The sequence below is a fragment of the Bidens hawaiensis genome, unplaced genomic scaffold (assembly GCF_021521415.1).
Source record: "Bidens hawaiensis isolate Kalapana, Puna unplaced genomic scaffold, B.hawaiensis_p1.1 tig00034686_1, whole genome shotgun sequence".
NCBI lineage: Eukaryota > Viridiplantae > Streptophyta > Magnoliopsida > Asterales > Asteraceae > Bidens > Bidens hawaiensis.
The window spans coordinates 1-22,779 of NW_027496018.1; the positions used below are offsets into that span (position 1 = coordinate 1).

General features: G+C 38.7%; 3 protein-coding genes and 1 pseudogene across 3 annotated transcripts; 3 read left to right on the plus strand and 1 right to left on the minus strand.

Moving 5' to 3' along the window:
• The first annotated feature begins 3,843 nt into the window (after positions 1-3,843).
• Positions 3,844-5,869, plus strand: LOC143586524 (pentatricopeptide repeat-containing protein At2g34400 pseudogene; annotated as a pseudogene).
• Positions 5,870-8,867: 2,998 nt separating this feature from the next.
• On the plus strand, positions 8,868-13,607 carry LOC143586515 (ATP-dependent RNA helicase-like protein DB10). The gene is made up of 8 exons (XM_077068051.1): positions 8,868-8,922; positions 9,720-10,085; positions 10,797-10,949; positions 11,090-11,158; positions 11,675-11,944; positions 12,028-12,656; positions 12,725-13,087; positions 13,164-13,607. The coding sequence occupies exons 2-8, from the start codon at positions 9,750-9,752 to the stop codon at positions 13,381-13,383; spliced, it is 2,040 nt and encodes a 679-aa protein (XP_076924166.1). The 5' UTR covers positions 8,868-8,922; positions 9,720-9,749; the 3' UTR covers positions 13,384-13,607.
• A 689-nt stretch (positions 13,608-14,296) lies between these two features.
• Positions 14,297-15,708, plus strand: LOC143586517 (uncharacterized). The gene is made up of 3 exons (XM_077068052.1): positions 14,297-14,502; positions 14,648-14,774; positions 15,190-15,708. The coding sequence occupies exons 1-3, from the start codon at positions 14,297-14,299 to the stop codon at positions 15,706-15,708; spliced, it is 852 nt and encodes a 283-aa protein (XP_076924167.1).
• A 1,126-nt stretch (positions 15,709-16,834) lies between these two features.
• Positions 16,835-19,118, minus strand: LOC143586519 (uncharacterized). The gene is made up of 2 exons (XM_077068054.1): positions 18,420-19,118; positions 16,835-17,079 (listed from the first exon to the last, which is right to left on the minus strand). Exons 1-2 carry the CDS (start codon positions 19,111-19,113, stop codon positions 16,835-16,837), a joined length of 939 nt encoding a protein of 312 aa, XP_076924169.1. The 5' UTR covers positions 19,114-19,118.
• Between the last annotated feature and the right edge of the window lie 3,661 nt (positions 19,119-22,779).

The window sequence follows — 22,779 nt, forward strand, 5'->3', positions numbered from 1 at the left end:
CACCCACTCGAAGTGCCGGACCTTGGCAATCGCCATCGGATGCACCTCGGTCAGGTGCACACCGTGCCTCTCCAGGACACGGTACATAAACTTTGTCAAAGGAAACCTAAGGTTCCCATAGACAAAGAATGCAACATATACCCCGATCTTGCCACTGGGGGCATCGTACACAGTCTGGTGGGATTCAGGAAACTCAGGCTCAAGAGACTCAAGCATGAACTTCCTGACGATGTACTGGTACTGATCGACAGGTAGAGCACACTGGCACTCGCCAGCAGTACTCCTATCGTCGGCTACAGCTTCAGCATCATGAGAAGACATTTTGCAGAAAGAAGAAAGTGATTTCGGGAAAATGCTTGCCTGAAAAGGGGAGTATTTGCCGGAAATCACTAAGAAGAAGAAGAAGAAAGGTGAAAGTGTGGATTACAAAGAGGCCTCTCCCCCTTTATATACTAATCGCAATTAATGCGGAGGAAAGAGAAATCGAAGGTGCAATGAAACTATGACACGTGGCAAAAAGCAGGCTGGCAACAGATGTTGACAGGACGTGTGCCAGTAATTTCGCGGCCACGCGCCCGAAAAATCGCGCCCACGCGCCGTAAAAAGCGTCTGGAATGACCATATAATGTCACGTCACCATAACTTCCTGCACGTCCTGACACAGTCAGAAGAAAACTGTCGCACGACGTTTCAGAGGTTTGGACTGTTCCTATCTTTCCACCAACCTTTCAAATTTCAAAATTCAAAATTTAAAAATATTAAAAAGTAAGCGGGAAAATACCCCTTACCTTGGCAAACAAGTAACCGTAAGACGGATGCGGGTACAGTGTAAAGGCAAAACCCTTCACATACCTAGCACCCGCAGGGAATTGAAGCCAAGTAAACCTTGGCAAACAAGTAACCGTAAGACAGATGCGGGTACAGTGTAAAGGCAAAACCCTTCACATACCTAGCACCCGCAGGGAATTGACGCCAGGAATACCTTGGAAGTAAAGTAACCGTAAGACGAGCGCTGGTACAGTGTTAAGGCAAAACCCTTCACATACCTAGCACTCCGCTGGGAATTGAAACCAAGAAGGATCTTCTGGGCAATGCTTGCGGAAACGGAAATAACATCCCCCGCATAGCGGGAACGTCGAGAACTACGTTGTTCGAAGCTCCAGGGTGGAATTGGTGGTCTTAACATAATTGATCACTATGTTCAAAACCACCAAAACCTCAAGGAGAATCCACACAAGTGGGACTCAACGCTCCTGACGTGCGAGGAGATTACAGCCTACCCGCATCATACCCAAAGACCAAGCAGGAAACTCGGGCATTTCTGCAAGTGACAAGGACTTCCGCGGGAAGAATCCCCATGGAAAACCTTAGAAAAACCCTTTTCAAAACCCTCTGCTTAAGTCCAAAAGTTCACCTCACTTTATTAAACACTCATGAGAAGAACATTGGACTGGGGGGACTTGAAGAGGTAGGTCCCAGCAAAGCCCAGTTGGACCCGCAAGACTCACCTAAAAGAGGGACGTCTGCGCAGAAACCAACTGGATCCGCAGGACCAACCATGCTCAGAGATGTGACGTCCTTACGCGCAGTACGCAAGCTGGTCCCGCAGGAAATGCCTCCCGATGGTGAAGGACTCCGCCTGTTCCCGCAGCCTCGGATACAAGCCATCAGGGAAGGCCACCCGCGCAGCAAGGCTACACGCACAAGGCACTTAGCTCTCAATCACTCAGTGTCACCTGAAGGAATGAGCGAAGCCGGGAACAATCCCGCACAAGGGCGGGAGGGGGAATACTCCCGCCCAAATAAGCCAGTCCGTACGATACAGGAAGATCTTCTGTACTGTACCTGACGAGGTATGGGAAAAAGATCTGACTAAAGATACGACAGCTTATTGACAACAGTATGGCGAGCAGCATGCTCCTGCACTGTATGTCACTATTAGCCGCTGCCTACTCACCAACTACTGCCATACCACGTGCGTAGCCGTCAGTTGGTGGAACATGAATAGTATACAGCAGGCCTGATCGCTGTCAGCCGCTACCTACCCACCAACTACCAGCAGGGCACGTGCGTAGGCTACTGTTGGTGGAACAGGAACACTGTTGCAGCCGGCCATACCTCTTTGGAAACCTACCTTCGGCTATAAATACCACAAATGGTATGACCATCTCATCTTATCATATCTTACTACATTATCATCATAATATACCTGATATCTGCTCTAGCAATCTCTTAATATACTTTTATATTTAAAGAGCAATCTAGTCTGATTCTCACGCCGGAGGGTGGTCACAAGGAGGAACCCCCCCTTCTCAGTGACGAGCTCACGGTGTCTGTTTTGCAGGTTATCAGAAGAACCATCTTCCAAGGGTCTAACCCCTCGTGGGAAACATCTATCTAACCCCCAGGTTACAAGTAATCTGCCCGGGGTCCGGTTAGTGTTTCTTCAGTACTACTTGAGTTGATCACAGTAATCCCCCATTTGCTACTGAATTCAATTTATTTGTATATTATTTGATATTATGTTGACGTTAATGCTTTCGTATTTTTAGCCTTTTAGATGTGCTTATAAGATGTTCGATGAAATACTTATCTTATTTTGACATATGAAATAGGATAACCTTTTATGTTTTGGTGTCACTTGGTGGGTTGCTTCTTCATGAGATGCATAAACTTCACAATTACCAAACATCATGATTTCTTTGTTTATCTTTTAAGGTATTTGAGGTATTGAAATTCATTTTCACATAAAGAAAAATATAACTACCAAATGGCATTCGGGCCATGGTATCTATGTGTGTATTAGACTAATAGGTATTTCCTCTTGAGAGTTCAAATCTTATAGCAGACAAAGTTGGTGGATTTATGAGTAAATTATGAGCCGTTTTAAAAAGAACATAAAAAGTAACTTTAATTATCAAGCTTGTTATCTAAAAACGAGTTAAGGTCAAACTTGGTCAAATTTAAAGTTGGTGACATACAATTCATTCACTAGCAAGTTGATCACATACTATCAACAACCATACAACCCTTCACCGATTATTAACATGGTATGATCGTTTTCTACTTATTCTAAATATACAAGAGTTTCTCATCATTAAAACTAAACTGAAAAAGTTTTATCCATACTTAATATAGAAACACACATCAGTCATACACAAACAATTGAAAAATTTTGAATAACTAAGATGATCATACTAAAAAGCCACTTAATTTTAAAAACATATCAAAATTGTCACACCCCATACTTGTTACAAGCAATGTTGTAGAGACCGGACCGGATCGGCCGGTCGAACCGGTCTGACCGGTATTCGGCCTATTGACGGTCTAGTTCTATTCAGTTCGCTCAAATCCTAGAGAACCGGCCGGTCCGAACTTGTCATACCGTCCTGACCGAAAAATCGGACCGGTTGAACCGGTTTTACCATAAAGAAATATCTTTTTTTGGAAAAATATTATTTTCAGCCCCTAAAACGCCATTTTTAGACGAAAGATATAAATAATTAACCAACATTGGATTTTCATAACACAAAATTGGTTGATTAACGAATCGTCGTTTACCGTGTATACTCGTTTCAATTTTATCCGCTTTGTTAAAAGTTATTTTTTAAAAATACGGCCCCGCAAAAAATATATAAAATCTCTTGGATTTAAAACCGGTATAAAAAAAACCGACGGTGCGATGTTCTAGCAAACCGTTTAAAAATATCCGATTCTAAATATTGGTTGCCTTACAAAAATCCGGTATAAACGGTTCAACCAACCTGTACGTACCGGTTTTTAAACATTGGTTATATTATAAAACCCCCAAATGTTCAATTTCCAACCAAACCCATCAAAACCATGCTCACAAAACCCACCTCTTTTTCCCGCCATCTCAACCTCCAACAGCAGCCTCTGAGTGAGCAACTGCTGATCATCTTGAAGCAATGTGTTTCCACCAAAACAGCTCAACAAACCCACACCCAGATGCTCATACACTCCGTACTCAAACCCAATTTCTTATTACCCAAACTCATCGACCTCAAAGACTTCAATTACTCGTACCGGTTATTCGCCTCAATCGACGAACCAAATGACTTTGCTTTCAATGTCATGATCCGTGGTCTATCCATCACATGGAAGAGATTTGATTTGACTTTAGAATTGTATTACAGAATGAAGGGGTTAGGGATAAATCCCAATAATTTTACTTACCCGTTTGTGTTTATCGCGTGCTCGAATGTTAAGGCGATCGAGCACGGTAAATTGGGGCATTGTATGGTGGTGAGGTTGGGGTTAATGGCGGACGGTCACGTCAGGCATTCGTTGATTAGTATGTATTCAAAGTGTGGCGAGGTGGGGCGTGCACGCCAGGTGTTTGATGAAATTACTGAGAGAGATTTGGTGTCGTGGAACTCGATGATTTCTGGGTATGTTCAGAGGGGTTTTCCGGGGAGTGCGTTGGAGTTGTTTGAGAAGATGAAAGGTGAAGGCTTTGAGCCGAATGAGATGACTTTGGTTAGTGTTCTTGGGGCGTGTGGAGATTTGGGGAATTTGAGTTTGGGGAGGGTGATTGAGGGTTATGTGGTGGAGAATAAGATGAGGGTTAATACTTATATCGGTTCGGCTTTGATTGGTATGTATGCGAAGTGTGGGGATTTGGTGTCCGCGAGAAGGATCTTTGATAAAATGAGTAAGAAAGATTTGGTGACGTGGAATGCGATGATTACAGGGCAAGCACTTTCTTTCTTGTATCATTTTTTATTTTGTTTCACGTGTTCGTTAGACGATGCCACATTTTTTTTAATCTTATTAATCTTCACATAACAGATATGCTCAAAGTGGGTTAGCAGATGAAGCAATTTCATTATTCAACGTCATGAAAGACGAAGGTGTAACCGCTAATAATATCACATTAAGTGGAGTTCTGTCAGCATGTGCGTCAGTTGGTGCTCTTGATATTGGGAGATCAGTAGATGCATATGCATCTGAAAGAGGTTTACAACAAGATGTATACGTGGGGTCTGCTTTAATCGACATGTATGCTAAATGTGGGACTATGGACCACGTGTATAAAGTATTTGAAAGCATGCCTTTCAAGAATGCGGTCACATGGAACACCATGATTTCGGCTCTTGCTTTTAACGGGCGGCCTCGTGAAGCTATCTCACTGTTTAACCAAATGTCGGAAGAAAATGACGATATTACCCCTGATGAAGTTACATTTGTGGGAGTGCTAGCTGCGTGCGTGCATGGTGGAATGGTTGACCAAGGGCGTAGATTCTTTGACTTGATGAAGTCGTCTTTTTCATTGGTTCCTAAGATCGAGCATTATTCTTGCATGGTGGATCTTTTATCAAGAGCGGGTTTGGTATATGAAGCGTGGGATTTTATTAAAAAAATGCCTGAAAAACCAGATGAAATTGCATTAGGTGCATTGCTTGGGGCGTGTCAGAAAGCTGGAAATTTAGATGTTAGTGAACAGGTCATGAAGCTTTTATTGGAAATCGAGCCTCGGAATTCTGGGAATTATATCATTTCTTCACATATATATGCAAGTTCAAAGAGGTGGGATGATTGTGCTAAAATGAGATTGCTTATGAGACAAAATGGCGTGACTAAAGTGCCCGGTTCTAGTTGGATTGAGATTGATGCAATGGTTCATGAGTTTCATGTGGGTGACTCTTTGCATATTAATTCAGAAGATATCTATAAGTTGCTTCTTGATGAAATGAAATTGGAGGGTTATATGGTAAATAGAAACATTGTGAAGGCATATTTTAGACCGTTGGAGTAAAGCATACTTCCAGATACATGTTACATGTATCTCAGACCTCAGTGAACTGCAACCTGGTTAGTTTTTAATCCATTTATTATTAGTTTATTATTTGTTAGTTATTGATATATGCATTGTTCTCAGATCCTTTATTAGTTAATAACATCTCTGAAGAATAACAATTCGCTTATTAGTTATTAGTATTACATGTTTAGATTTAGGTGCTGTTTGTTTTTCATTATAAAGCATGGCTTGATGGAAAATTGTTATGTAAAAATTATCATATTATATGGAACCCTGTTGCTGCTAATTAATGCTTAATAATTCATGACAGTAATTAGTAATTACTAGTTGGAAGTAATTTTATTAACAAAATTTGATTATGTTGTAATTTTGTAGCAAGAGATGGAATCTGCTCAAGAAAAAGAAAGCTCGATTATATGACGTCAGCAGTGCTGATGTGGCGAAGAGCAGGCGGTAGAGACAAACAATGGTCGTGGGTGGTGTTAACCTCGTTTGGGCCGATTTTAAGTTAGCAGGTTTATAAGAAGTTTATATGACTGCCCCCTTTTGACCTGTTGGTTGAGTAGACCATAGTTGACATGCTGTATAATTTGAGTTGACTAAAACAATATGTAAAACCTTTTCTTATCCAAATCAACTAATTATTTAAAGGATGGGCCATGTGGTTTAGGGTGGTTTGTTTAATTGGAAATGGTATCAAGAAGTTGGTTGGGAATGTGCACCTCGTCGCGATTAGCACGTCTTATAGACAATGGTGGCTCGGTTAATACACAGGATGAGCCAGCAAGTCAACATCTTATAGACAATGGTGGCTCGGTTAATACACAGGATGATTCAGGAAATGACTCGGTGTAAATAGTTGCTCAATGGGAAGCTGGGAACTCTAAAAGGCTTACCTTTCTTAATTTGAAATTAATGAGTTCTTTGTTTTAGTTGAAACTAAAACCAAACCGAATTATGTGTTCGGTTAATTTTGTATAAGGTTTGTTTGATTTGAGTTAGATGTTAATCTAATATAAACTCAATATGATGAAAAACCGCTAAGACTTTGTGGTGTGGGCTGCATAGGGTCGGTAGTGGGGGCTTTAACGCCTCTACACACCGTGTCGTGGGGGGGGGGGGGGGGGGGGCGTATGAGGGGGCTGCATTTGGTTACTGGGCTCCTGGGCGGTATAAGGAGAAAGTGGTGGGGGCCATGGGTGGTTTTCACACCTCTCTGTCATACACATATACATGCACACATATTTATATATAAAGGGGCTTTAAACCACAACATGCCTTTATTATAAACGACTTTAAGGTCCTGTTTCTTACGTGGCGGTGACATGGAGGGGCGATAAAGTCCCTCCACAACAGATACTCTAATTAACTCATCTTACATCCACTCTTGGCATTCATCAAAAGTTTATATCCGTGTTAACTTCTCACTAATCAAGGTAGTGATCACCTTTTTTGAAAAAAAAAACTACTCACTCATAAGCTAGTGACCGCCTCCTTACTTCTCACTATTATGTTAGTACTAGCTTTTGACCCCGTATATTACACTTGATTTGTCAAATATAAAAATAAATAAGATTCTTTATTTGAAAAATGAACAATATTAAAGGTATAAAGGAAATAAAAAACCAAAAAAATTAAAAAACCAAAATGTTTCCCCTGTCATTCCCGTTCCACAAAAAAAACGATGAAAAGACACAATGCCAAGAAAAAAGGCACACTGCCGAAAATGAACAAACATCACAATGATAAACCAAAAAAGACACAATATATCGTAAAATATAACACAATGGCGAACAAAATATGACATAATGTTGATCAATATAACACAATATCAAGAAAAAAAGACACAATGCCAAGAAAAAAAATACAATCAATAATGAAATAAACACAAAACACAATGATAAACAAAAAGACACAATACTCTTTCACCCAACATTGTGTCCTTTTTTTAGAACGAGAAAGACGGTGGAAACATTTTTGTGTTTTTACGTTTTTCATTATTGTATTAAAATTTGAGTTATGATTTTCTTAATTATTTTTTCGTTATTTTTTTATAGTTTTTTTTATGGTTACAAATCATTCTCATTCTTGTCATTTTTTATCTATCTGCATAATATATAAAGCATGAGTGAGAGGCCTCTTAAATTTTAAGAGGTATCAAATTTATTGTTTTAAATACAACCCATAATGCATAAGATTAGGACAATTAAGGGGCAATTTTGTCTTTTAACAATTTTGTCTTTTAGCAAAATCATGTGCATTGATTTTATTTTGTTAAAAAATAATTACAAGTTTGGTCCTAAACTTTAATCACATGCTAATTTATATAATAGTTATATATATACCCCTTATTTTAAATAACTACCTCACGACACTTAAACGTTTATAACTTTTCACATGTTAATATTTTTTAAAAAACATTATACCATAAAAACGAGTATTTTATTCTTTTTAATTTGAGTATAGTATTGCTATACCTTTCTCATTTTAAAAACTTAACGCGTTACGTGATTACCATTAGAGACCGCCAAACGGGTTGAGGGGGTTCGGCCATTTAGGTCATGGGTCGAAAAGATTAAGGTTGGAATTGATCAACACAAAAAAGGTTAATTTGGTTTCAGTCGGGTTGGGGCGGGTTCGGGTCAAAAAGGGTCAAGTCAGAACAGATTTCGGGTTAAAACAGTGTCAGGCGGAACGGATTGTGGGTCAAAGCGCGATCGATTTTGCTTTACGTGCACATCGACACCTGATTACGCGCCTACAGTCGTTGTGTGACGTGCTTGCTAATACCAGTTAAGCTTCCAATATTACGAGCATACTATCATCGGGTTACGCACACACTGTTGTGAATTCACGAACATACTGAAACAGTAACACCAGTTACGCATTCGATATCTTGATTGTGTTAATACATCGCCACGAAGTACAAATAATATAAAATAGTATCTTTGAGAAAAGGGACGTGGATTTGAGGGGGTGAGTGGAGCCTACCCTATCTATGGCTATAAATAATAATAAGCGTTTCCTGACCTCTTTCTTCTTCTTCCCTTACGCGTCTCCTCCATTCGAACCGAACCGTGTTTCACTCTCCGCCTTGGGGCTCCGTTTGATCTACAGCTTCCGGTTCAATTCACCCGCAGGTACAACCCTAATTCCGTTTGTATTTCGTCTTAGGGCTCCGAATCTACCTTCAGATCTGATATATAGCCATTTCAATAAACCCTAGCCTTAACATGCTTTCTAATTAGGGATTTCTCCGATTTACGAATAATATGTTTAACTTTGACTGCTTTTAATGTAATCGGAAGCATCAATTACACTGTATTTGCTCAATTGAAGCAGCTTCTATTACGTGCTAGGTTTATTCCACCACATTAGCTTTGCATGCTTGCTTTTGTTTAGTAGCTATCAGTTCGGTATCGGTTATTTGGATTTGAATGGTGACTTGTGAATGAATTGAGTGTTTATGTTTATTTTGATTTTTAACCTAGTTCATGGAATATTGAGGTTTAAAAGGTGTATGGTTTTGAGGGCGTGTTGTCGTTTAGTGTATGTAGTTAACCGTTTATTACCTGGAATGGTATATTCTACGTTGAGGGCATGCTATCAATTCGGTATCGGTTATATTTTGATTTGAATGGTGACATGTGAATGAATTGAGTGTTTATGCTTATTTTGATTTTTAACCTAGTTTATGGAATCTGAGGTTTAAAAGGTGTATGGTTTCGAGTGCGCTTGTCATTTAGTGTATGTAGTTAACCGTTTATTACCTTTAATGGTATATTCCACATTGACGGCATGCTTTTTGAGTTTTTTCATTTACTGTAAATGATTGTTGATTATTTTTTGTTGGCGTTTTGTATTCTATTACCTATATCGTGTTTTAACTATGCACACTAATTTAAGTATGGCTTACGTGGTAAGTTGTTTGGTGTAGGCTTTCTGAGAATTGAGATTGGCTGTTCGTATGGCTGCTACTGCAACCGAAACTGCAACAACAACTGCTGCCACTCCACGGTTTGCTCCAGAGGATCCCACCCTTCCAAAACCGTGGAAAGGGTTAGTTGATGGTACAACTGGATATCTCTACTATTGGAACCCAGAAACCAATGTTACTCAATATGAGCGGCCCGCAGGGTCTAAGGATTCTTCTCAGCCACAAAAGTCTTCTTCAGTGGCCATAAGTTCTGCAGTTCAGGTGCAAAAATCTTCACATCAAGAGAATGGCTATAATGATGATTATAGATATGGTAGGAGTGGCAATGGCGGATCAAGGCATTCATCTGGAACAAGAGGTTATGAAGTGCGTGTTTTTACTTCCTTTTGATGTTATGCCTTATTTTTTGTAAATGAAGTGCGTGTTTTATTGTTCTTTTCTAGTTTCTATGGGGTGCATGATTGTATACACTTGTAGACTTTTCAGAGCTTCTGTTTAGTTCATGTTCTTTGGAAGTTCTTTTCTTCTGTTATGTTCTGGTGCGTTAGTACGGATGGAAAGGCGAGTGTTAGTATAGATGGAAAGGTGTGTGCTATAGTTTGTTTTCAGTTCAAACAGAATGGAATATACATGAAGATAAGTTTTTTTTAGTATTGCTTTTAAGCATGGCCATGTAATTTTAAAAGTGGTTGGCATTTCGACTGATTTAGTTTGATGTGCACGTTACACGTCAGCTCATAATGTTCTGAGTTGTTATGTGTTGGCATTTCTGTTAGCTGACATCATGCCTCATACAAAGATAATTACGCAAAGGACTTCAGTTTAGTCGGATAAGTGAAAGTTGAATATGCTAAGATCAATAATAACTAGTGTTTTGCTTTGCACAATTTAGGGGCAGTACTGGATTCTTGATGGCACACTTTCTGAACTTGTTATCAATGCTTGATTAGTTGGAAATGCTTAGAATTATATTAAAATTCCAGACTTAATGCTAATTTATATTATTTGGTTATGTTTATTGGCTTAGTTATTATATGTTATGCTAGATTAACTGGTCCATTGCTTTGTTTTGATCAGAGTACAAGAAGCAGGTCCCATAATTCACACGGCACTTCAAGTGGGGCAGTTGCTGCTGGTCCTAGAGGAACTTCAGGTCGACCTTATGGGCCTTCAGGTGGAAGTGGTTTATCCCCAGATGCTTATCGTCGGCAGCATGAGATAACTGTAACTGTAAGCATCAGTAGTGATCGTATCATATATTTCAATAAAAAATATAAAGGAAAAAAAGAAAACCAAACCTCTATTATGCATATAAGTGATTTCTTATGGGTTTAGATGTTAAATCTGACACTGGGCTTTTAACCTTTTAGGGAGACAATGTGCCTCCACCCTTTACATCATTTGAAGATACCGGGTTTCCATCTGAGTTGCTTAGAGAGGTATTTTTTGTTACATTTATTCCCGCTCTTGGTGGTTTAACATGCTGTTGAGCAATTTATGTAAAGTAGGTATATAACTGTTTGTGCATGCTGATCTGTCATTACGGAAGTTTTATCAACTTTCAGACTCATGTTTGCTTTTCCATCTTCACTTTTTGTCCCAGGTGCGATATTAGCTCCAGGGAGGAGCTAAATGTCGTACGCTGTGCGACCCCACCGTCTTATACTGGGGTTGCATATATTATCTGGAGTACTCTTAAAACGGTGGACCAATTTTCTTGAAAGGGCTTTCCGAATCATCGATGGTCGTGTGGTGGTTGCCTGTTGACTTCCAATGATGATGATTCAGTTTGCCTGCCACTTGGTCCGTCTGAAGAAGAGACCTCCCCTTCTGCCAACCGGTGGGAATTGATTCGTGGGGGATGATTAATGATGCTATTTGCATCAATCTCACATGATGATCAATCAAGCCCGTAAAGAGCATGAAACCTGCTGCTTACCGATTATCTTTTTTAGGTACTTGAGGCTGGGTTTACAGCCCCGACTCCAATACAAGCACAGTCATGGCCCGTTGCTCTTCAAAGCCGTGACATTGTAGCCATTGCAAAAACTGGTTCTGGGAAGACTTTAGGGTACTTGATTCCTGCATTTATTCACCTCAAACGAGCCCACAAGAACCGTCAAATGGGCCCCACTGTTTTGGTTTTATCACCCACTAGAGAATTAGCTACTCAGATACAAGCTGAAGCAGTCAAGTTTGGCAGATCATCAAAGATACTATGCACCGTATGTTCTTTATGTTTTTCCTTAATTCTTTATACGGCCATAAAAACTGTCTTGACACGTTCTTAATTTTTTCTGAATTGAAGTGTTTGCATGGAGGAGCACCGAAGGGCCCTCAACTAAGAGATTTAGACCGTGGGACTGATATTGTGGTTGCAACACCTGGTCGTTTGAATGATATTTTGGAGATGAGAAGATTAAGTTTGAGTCAAGTAACTTTTTTGGTGTTGGATGAAGCTGATCGGATGTTAGACATGGGATTTGAACCTCAGATTAGGAAGATTGTTAAGGAGGTGCCAGCACGTCGTCAGACACTTATGTACACGGCCACGTGGCCAAAGGAGGTCCGCAAAATAGCTGCAGATTTGTTGGTTGATCCGATTCAGGTCAACATTGGCAGTGTTGATGAGCTTGTTGCCAACAAGGCTATTACTCAACACATTGAGGTTTTGGGTCCAATGGAGAAAAACAGACGGTTGGAACAAATCTTGAGATCTCAAGAACCAAGATCAAAGGTCATCGTTTTCTGTACAACCAAAAAGATGTGTGATCAGCTGGCGCGCAGTTTGACCCGTCAATTTCCTGCTGCTGCTATTCATGGAGACAAATCTCAAAGTGAAAGAGATTATGTGTTGAATCAGTTTCGCAATGGCAGGTCTCCTGTGCTTGTTGCAACTGATGTTGCTGCTCGTGGATTAGATATCAAGGATATCAGGTATAATGTTACTTATTATGTTCACTTATTCAGTGTGGATCTTATCATTTTGTATAAATTGTTTACAGGGTGGTGGTCAACTATGACTTCCCTACAGGAATAGAGGACTATGTGCACCGAATTGGTAGGACTGGGAGGGCAGGTGCAACTGGGGAGGCTTATACATTTTTCATGGAGCAGGATGCAAAGCATGCTTCAGATCTAGTCAAAGTATTGGAAGGTGCAAATCAGCGTGTCCCTAGAGAACTTCGGGACATGGCGGCACGTGGTGGTGGGATGGGCGGAAGGTCTAAATGGCGGACTACTGGTAATAGTTTTGGAAGCCGTGATGGAGGGCGTGGTAATAGTTATGGAGGGCATGGAGGACGGACTGACTCAAGCTTTGGTGGTAGGGGTAGTTGGAATGCTGGTAGGGGTGGGGCCCATGACAGGTATCGACACACTTTATTTTGTTATGATTCTTAAATTCTTATCACCTGTTGCGAATGTTGATTATTATTTTTACAGCAATAGGGGTGGTTACAACCATAGGAGCTTCCATGAAAGCATTGGGGGTGCTGGAGAGAAGCGGGGCAGGAGCAGAAGTCCACCTGGCAAATATGGATCGGGGTGGGGTAGGGTTAGCCGGAGCCGCAGCCCCGAGAGGTTTGACAAGCCACCTAGATCAAATGGGCCTCGTTTTCATCCTGCTGATGATGATGACGAGGAAGGTTTGATTCGGGATTAAGCTGTGATGGTGGCTTCTTGTTTATTATTTTTTTTTGGGCAACGAACGTGGTTTTGAAGTAGGAGAGATTATTTTAGGCGTTTGATTTCGGACTTATCTTGAAATGTAGATGGTTTGTGTTGTTTAGTGTATTCTAAGTTTGTTGTTTTTGTACCTTGTTTCAAAATTGGACATTAAATGTAAAATTGAGGAACACATTCTAGTATTGGTCTCCTTAATCTGTCCTGCTTTTGGCTATCAAACTTTCTTGTGGTAACCGATCGTGTTTTTTACAACTAAAAATTTTATGAAAGGCAAAAAGTGTACGCAACTAACACAACATTTCATTTACATACAGATTGTCATCATCACCATCGCCTGTTTGCTGACACCAGTTGTTGCTACTACTGCAGTCACCTATCGATCGCCACCACACCACTATCACCACTGTCGTCACTAAAATCACTGCTGCCGCACACCAACAAAATCGTTAAAAAAAGTGCATTCTCACATGAAGGCTGCACTCCAAACACGCCTTTTTCCACTTGATGATCAGTCAGTTCTTTGTTCTAACCAATATATGCATTGTTATTGTTAATTTTTAATCATGGGTTGAGCCTCATGCGATGATCGTGACGGGCAAGTACGAAAAATCTAGTTATGCAAGGAATTGTTGATGGTCATGGTAACATCTAAATTTGGTATGGTCTGAAATAATGGTTTCATACCACAATCCTTTACCATGTATGAATTACTTGTAGGGAAACTACATATCTAAATTTCCTAATTATCAACCAAAATCCTTTCTTTATGGAACCTACTCATTCTAATCATCAATTTAGTCCATATCAAGCTTATTCAATTAATAGTTACTTAAAACAGCTAAATAATCTCTTTATATGCTTCAACTCCTTATCGAGATCATCACGAGCCAATGGATCAGGCAACACTATTCAACTTTCAGATGTTTGGATCGCCATTCGGGCATTGTCCCCAACAAGTTTCATGCTTGAGCTCCACTGATAACGGGCTCCAAAAGAAAGGCAATAGTAGGAAGAATAATAAGGGTCGAAGGAAGGGTAGTAAAAGTTGTCGAAAAAGTTTAATTATTAAAGGACAATGGAATTCCCAAGAAGACAGGTAACACCTGGTCTCACTGGTTAGCAGGGTATTACTGACAGTTCTCATGATCACCCAAAAAAATATAAACACTTGTTTTTCCATATATTTGAATTTTCTTTCAATTTTTCATCAAAACTCTGTTTTTTTGTTTTTTTTTTTTAAGGTTGTTGATGCAGTTAGTGAAGCAGTACGGAGATAGCAAGTGGTCTAGTGTTGCCGAAAAACTTCCTGGAAGGATTGCGAAACAGTGCAGAGATAGATGGCAAAACCATCTGAGGCCTGACATTACGGTATCTTTTAATTTCCACATTAGTCATGTTCGGCCCGAAAGCCTCTGGTTTGATTATTCAAAACAGGTTAAAAGATTTTATATGATGCATGCGAGTTCTTATTATAGGTGACAATTGATCAGTTTACTTGATCGGGCTATTATTTATAGACAATTGGTCAAACGAGTAAAGTTTACATAAACTTAGCTAAATATGTCAAATAGGTCGTGACGGGTTGAACGGTTGAAAGTGACCCCGAGTGTATCTAATGCTTAAAAATTCTTAAACATCGGTTTTCGCAAGAATTTTATTAATATCTTAATATTTTAGTTTTCTAGTCATATATGATACATTTTGACTCGTTATCCAACCCTCTCATTTTGCCATCTCTTTTTCTTATATTATCATTGGTTTGTTTTGTTAAAAACATCAACAGAAAGATGCATGGTCCGAGGAAGAAGACAAGCTATTGATCGCGATTCACAAAGAAGTCGGAAACAAATGGTCAGAAATCGCAAGGAGGTTGCCAGGTAGGAGCGAAAACACCATAAAAAACCACTGGAACGCAACCAAAAGGCGCCAGCTGTCATCTCGGAGGCGTGGCAAAGCCAAGTCCCAGTCCCTCCTGCAAGAGTACATCAGAAGCGTCCCTTCGTCATCATCGTCATCATCATCTTCATCCGAACGTCAAATCATCATTAAACAAAACGCTGATCAAACTTCACTGGCTGTTGTTAACGCACCAATCACGTCCCTGCAAACAAGCTTCTCATCTGCTGCATTTTCATTTCCTGTGGAGAACTATGGTTTAGGTGCTGTGTTTGGTTACATACCGAACGGGCCAGTGGTCAACGAGAGCAGTTTTGAGTTTGACCCGGTGCCGTCTCATTTGACAAGTCAGCTGGAGTTTGACTTCCAGAAAGAGCTGGATTTTCTAGAGATGCTCTATCAATAAAAGTCCTTGAATAACATTTTTTTTTGTTTTGTGTTTGAATCTGGTTTAGTTCATGTTCTTACTTTTCGACCACTTTACATAATAGATTTTATGTTATTGATTGAGTCAGTCAGTTTAAGAAGCTCTTAATCACACTGATGGCCTTCCACATTGTGGTTTTGATCCTTACTTTTCAAATAATTACAGTTACAACAAAGTTCTTATTGTCAGCTATAAGTTGTAACATGTTTGGTCCTTTTCATCACTAACTTTTGTGAATTCTGACCATTTTACCCTTTGCTTGAATTTTAAAATTCTCTTCATGGCATGGAGAAGACAATGAAGTAAATTTGGGAGGTGGTTCTCTTTGTATTTTTATTTAATAAGGGTGTGATAGTCATTTTAAAAAAGTTAACCGAACTTTTAACGTCAGTTCAATACCAACACGTATATGCTAAAACGGAACAATACACAGGGCCGTCCCCAAGAATCGCTATAAATTCATTGGGCCGTGGTTGTGTCTTTGTACTTTTATTTTTATTTAATAAGGGTATGATAGTCATTTTAAAAAATTAACCGAACTTTTAACGTCAGTTCAATGCCAACACGTAGACACTAAAACGGAACAATACACAAGGCCGTCTCCAAGAATCGCTATAAATTCATTGGGCCAAGACGAAAAAAAATTGGGCCTTGAGTAAAAGGGTTGCTTATTATTTTATTGGATTTAAACAATTAAATTTGTAAATGAACTTGGTTATGATTTTTTTTTTTCAAAAAAATACATATAAAGTTTTTTTTTTTATTCCGGGCCTACCGGGGTGATCAGTACAGTCGACCTGTCCACCCCCCTTCATAACCGGCCCTAACAAAACATATATTCCGATATATTTGCAGGACACGAGTGAAAGTTAAGAATGCTTCCACCATTTATCAATGCTTTTAAGGTATTTGCCCCATAACAATTTCCCATTTATCAAAGAAGCTAAAAGTAAAAATCTTTGCTTTCAACCGAAATCTCACAACGAAAACCTTAAAAATTGGTAACAAAAATTAAAAACAAAGTGCTAGTTATGAATCAAGCCTCATTCAAGACATACAATAAGCCAAAAACAACTGACTGCTCATTATAATTAGAAACTCTAGATCATGCAACACATTTGAGCCTAGCAAAAGTTAAATAGCCGGTGTGACCTTTTGCCTCACTGGAAGGTCTAGCCATCACAATAGGTGAACCAGAACCATCTTGTTGCCAATGACTTGCTTCAGTTGCACGGTGCTTCCTCTTGCAAGGGCGGTGGGACCCAGGAGTACCTTCTTCACTTTGACTTTCATCCATTTTCACTTCTCGAACTTCATACGTGCGCAAAAGCACCTCAAACGTTCTTATATCTGCTTAATTGCCAAAGTTTAAATTACATTTATAAAAAAAGTTCCCAAAATCCAATATTGATCAATATACTCCACGGCATCAATTTAGTTCTTATCTTGACCTAAAGTGCAAAATTAATATTTCAAACCAAATCTAAGGATTTATAGTGAATCATACACGTTTTTATCAATCATACGTTCTTTTTATACTGGAGATGGCAAAGTGGGCAACAAGTTAAAACAGATAACGTTGCTGTATGGGTCAAAACATGCCGGGTTGGATTAGTTGACCCCAAAGCACATTTTTTTTCAAAAGTATTCAAATTTTCAATAAATAAGGGGGGTGTTATAAATAAATATAGAAAGTAGGGGTGTTTATCGGTCGGTTTGGATCATTTTTTGGTTTTGGGTTTGGGTTTACTATTTGCACTTGAAATTTTGGGGCCTAAAAATAAAAATGGCCCAAAATAATGAATTTGGGCCTAAATCTTTTTGTTAAATAATAAATAATTGATTTTTATACATATGGGCTAAAAGATTTGGGTTACACTATATATTATGCTCTTATAAATTACTTTAACATTCAAAACAAAAAACGAAAATACATAAATTCAGTTCAGTTTGAATTTAATTACATGCAAACCAAAACTGGACCCAAAATTCGATTTTTACGTGAACATGAAACGAAACCGTCGGTTTCGTTTGGTTTTGGTTATTTTGGTTAATTCGATACGGATCGGTTTTTTTGGTTTCATACACACCCCTAACAAAAAGTAACTTATTTTTAAAACTATAAGGCCTTATGCATAAAAAATACACTTAATTCCAACATCTTTCTCTCATTTGATCAACATTTGACACGTTAGAGATTAAACACAACCTGGATGGCGCATTCATAACCAAACGGGTTAAAATCTAGTTGTCAATAGCGAATAGCGGTAAATAGCGACGGGTCACCTATATGCCTACGTAGCGAATAGCGCTAAATAGCAACCGGTATTTGATATTTAGTGATAAAGAAGTAGATAATTTTTAAGCAAATAATCAGGGTTTATGTTCACAAAATAAGCTTTTACAGTGAAACTTGTGGAATGTGCAGCTGTTTGGTGGATAAACAAGCCTAAGAAATAGGTTTCTACAATTTTTTAAATTAAATCATAAAATAAAAATAATAAAAAACCCTAAATACCGCTATAATCACGCTAAATAACCGATATTTAGTATAAAGCGGCCTATGGCCGCATCGGTACGTAGCGCGCTATAGCGCCCGCTATCATCGCCATTGACAACGATGACTTGAAATTACCATATACAAAAATCATTGTCTAAAATCTTGATGTGAGAGTTAAGTTTGCACATACCAGTAAACTTCGCCGTGAGTGTTTCAGACGACCGCTGCACTTGTTCAATGCACGGTGAGAACGAACACAAAATTCCATCCGGTTTCAACATTTCACCAGCAGAAGGTATGGCAAGCCACGGCTGTGGAAGATCCAAAAACACAGCATCTGCAACACCAACCAACTCTTTCGGAAACCCTTCACCTTGAATATCTCTAACTCCAATTGTCACCAAACCGCTCAACCCCGTCTTCTCAAAATCTTCTCTAGCAGCCGCAGCCCTCTGCTCATGAAAGTCAAACGTGTACACATGACCCGTGGGTGCAATGGCCCGCGCTAGTGAAGTGCTCAATGATCCACTACCGGTCCCGGATTCAAGAACTACACAGCCGGGAATCAGTTCTAAGTACATGACCACAAAGCTAATATCGGCAATGTAAAGGATTTGGGTTCTGTGGCTTAAAACCAGGGTCCATAACTCGGGTGTCGGGGCTAGCAGGTAAACGAAACCGCCCTTGTGGCTAGACACTTTGCAGCCGAACGGTTTCCCGATCCAATCTGAGTGTTTAAAGACGCCGAATCGGTTCTCTAATACTGAGTATTCATTAACTTTTACAGCTTTCATGTTATCGTGTTTCTCGTATACTATAACCAAATCACCATCAGTGATCTTGCGGTTGAATGATAATTTCTTTGTGGAATCCATAGGCAACATTCTAACCGGATGCTATAGGTCTCTTGTTAAAATATGTGTAACAAGCTATGCAACTGCAAATTTAAATTTCCATGAGTAATGAGCCCGAGCTTCACTTATCGAGCTCGATCCTGCTTGCGAGCCTAAACATGCCATTTATATAATTTTTTTAAAATATATATTTAATAATTATTAATTATATAAATGTTATGAAAAAATAAATAAAAATAACTAAATAATATATTATTTTTTACATAAAATTATAATAGAAAAAAAGTATATGTAATTAATTATAATTATATAAAAAATAAATGATCCATAGTAAACGAGCCGAGCCCGAGCTTTGAAAACAGAGCTTGAAACAAGCCGAGCTACCCCTATCCATGAGTTAATAGGTGATTTGATGATATATATGCGCTAATCAAAAAAAGAAAACAATCAATGTCAATGGCGTGTTGAAACGAAATCACTACCTAGTATTAGATAGATAGATTGCTACCTGAAAATCACAGCGGCAAGCGGTTGATTTGAGTTTATGGGTTTGTTATCCAAAACCAGGCAAGGAGGGTTAGGGTTTATGTCTATAAAAATAAATTAGTAGTATAAATATTAAATATATTTCTTTTAGTTTGAAACAATTTTCTGTTTCTGAAGGCTTGTAAACGAACCGAACGTTCGGGAACTATTTGTGAATCGTTTGGTGGGAAATTCGTTTATTTAATAAACGAATGAACATGAACAAAAAGTTTATGTTCGTTTAACTAAATGAACGAGCATGAACACATGTTTCGTTCGTTCATTTATGTTCATGAACGTTCGGTTGTGTTCGTTTATGTATTAATAGAACATAATTAAATATTATCTAGATATGTAATCTGATTAAGGGTTTTTATATTTGTTAATTTGCGTTCATTGAAGTTCATTTATGTTTGTTTGTGTTCATTTATATTTGTTTATTTATGTTCGTTTATCTTTGTTGAGTTATGTTCGTTTAGATTTTAAACAAACGAACACAAATGTCCCTTTTTATATAAACGAACATGAACATAAATATTTGTTCGATTAAGTGTCCGTGTGTTTTTAAAGTTAAATGAACGAACACGAGCATGCCTTTGTTCGTGTTCATTCGATTCGTTTACAGGCTTTCATTATTCACATTGATGAATACGTTGTTCTCAATCTATAGGCTTTGCCGATTTTATTTGTGTCCATTTGTGTTCATGAACCGTGAGTGAACACATTAATTTCGTTAATGAACGAACACGAACATAAAATCTTGTTCGGTAAGTGTTCGTGAACACATTATTTTCTTAACGAACGAACATGAACAAGGCCTTGTTCATGTTCGTTCGGTTCGTTTACAGCCCTATTCAGAACGTAAAGGGGTGTTCGCTGTTCGGATTCCTTATTTTACCTTCTTATAACTTATTTAAGGCATAAGTGATAGGTTAAAAAGTTGTAACTTATCACTCACAAATCTTACTTTCCCATACATCTTATAACTTATAGCTCATAAGTTATAAGCTATAAGACAGCTCGCTATGGGCGTGATGGTGGGCGGCCAAGGGGCGCCTTCGGGCCTACACACCGTCGAGGGACGAAGAAAGGGGCGGCTTCACAAAGACCGGCACCATTGTTGAAAATTTATGGGCCCTCCTCCATCCAACGTTAATAATACCATTGCAATTTAAAAAAAATAAATTAACCTATTTTATTCAACATTTTTCTATACCCTCTCTATACTATCATTTTAACAACTCTCTCAACTTTCTACAACCATAAATCCGAGCTCAAACACGAACCCTTGGGATCCGGCTCAAATGTGGTGGGCTAGTTTGCTCACAAATAACAATGACCCTAATAACCCTTTCATTGCCAACCAACACCGACCCGTAATGCTTCCATCCATACAACCGTTTACCGATATGTTCTTTCGACCGCAAATGCCATATATTTCTTCGCAAGTACCCGAAACCTAAACACCTGAAACCCAAATACTTGAAACCCAAGTATCCGAACCGCAAGTTCGTCATAAACGAAGTCATAAAAAGAAACCTGTTGCCGGTTAAACAACTAACGAAAAGGTCGAAAGACAAAAAGTGGGAAGCGGATGAGGAAATGGCGTTGGCACGTGCGTGGATTGACTCATCCGAAGACTCAATTCAAGGTAAATCATAAAATTGTTTATATGTATTTCATGCTTAAATTTTTTGTTGACCAATACGAAGTTTTTTTTGTGTCGAAGGTGACAGTAACATAGCACTGAGTTTTGGGAAGAATTACGTACTAAGTTTTTTTGCCATAATGGGTTGAGGTTTCTACCGCGGGAATGATTCCATCTATAACAAATGGAAGGCAATGCGTAAAAAAATAACCAACTTCTCCGACATTCACACCCACGTTACAAACAATGGGAGAAAAAGCGGCATGAGTGATGCCAACGTGATGGAGGTTTGCTTAAAACAGTACAAGGGCATATATAACGAAGATTTCAATATGTTGGAAATTTGGTGACAATGCACAAGCTCACCAACGGGCATCCGGTCCCGTCATCTCCACCGCAGCCGTCCAAACGGCCAAAGACAAAGTATACTTCGGCCGATCAATCGCCGTCTCAACCCGCGCCGGATGCTCATTGTCAATTTAACTTAAGCAAGTTTGATCCCAATCTTGTTTTTGATGTACCGGATGAGTCAATGCATCCGGTATGAAGAGATAAAGCAAAAGCGGCGGCTAGAGGTGGAGGATCTTCGTCTAGAACGACATCATCGATGAGTTCCAAAATGAACTCGCCTTTTGACAACTTGGAGCTTAAACTATCCGAGATTTTCAATGCTAAAAAACACTCAAAAGATGAACTCGCAAGAATGCATGAAGAAAGAAAAGCGATGCATGGGGAACACAAAGCGATGCATGATGAAAGAAAAAAGTGCACTTGGAGCGACAACGAGACAAGGATTTCGCAAAGGATCTATCGATCTAGAACCGGTCACACGGTCTTTTTTGGAGAAAGAAAAGCAATGATAATGGCTAAATATGCAAACGAGAATGAAACGAATATTAGTTATATGTTGGTTAATTTAAGTTGTTATGTTTTCATTGTTTTTTTTTATGTTTTTATTTGTGTGTTTTTTTATTTGTATGTTTTTTATTTTTATTTAAATTTAAATTTTAGTATTATTTAGTTTTTATTCTATGTGATGTTAAATAAACAAATAAATAAAAGGTTTAAAGCCTCTTAGGGCGTTATAGTTTGGGGCTTTAAAACCCTTAGTGTTCACATGATGCTGACATGAGATTGTAGAGATGCTTTAAAGCTACTCACAATAGTGAATAACCTAAGGAGCTAAAATAAGGAATTCAAATCATCCCATAATTTGTTAGAAAGTATGCCATATTAGAATTGAAGAGTTGTATTTAAAAAATACATTTTTATGAAATAAAAAAACACAAAGATAAGCCTGTGTTTTTAAAAGTTTTAATATTATAAACTATTATTAAAAATCAAATTATATATGAAATTAATTGTTAGGGACAAAAATAAAAAAAAATCACAACCTTGGTCGCTCCGTGAACTCCGAATGTTGTAAAAGTAGGTCTATAAGGTTGAGTGCTACCAGAGTAATTGCTATAAAGTATAGCGTCGAGACAACTTTCTTTAAGTCTACCTATTTACTAAGAATCGAT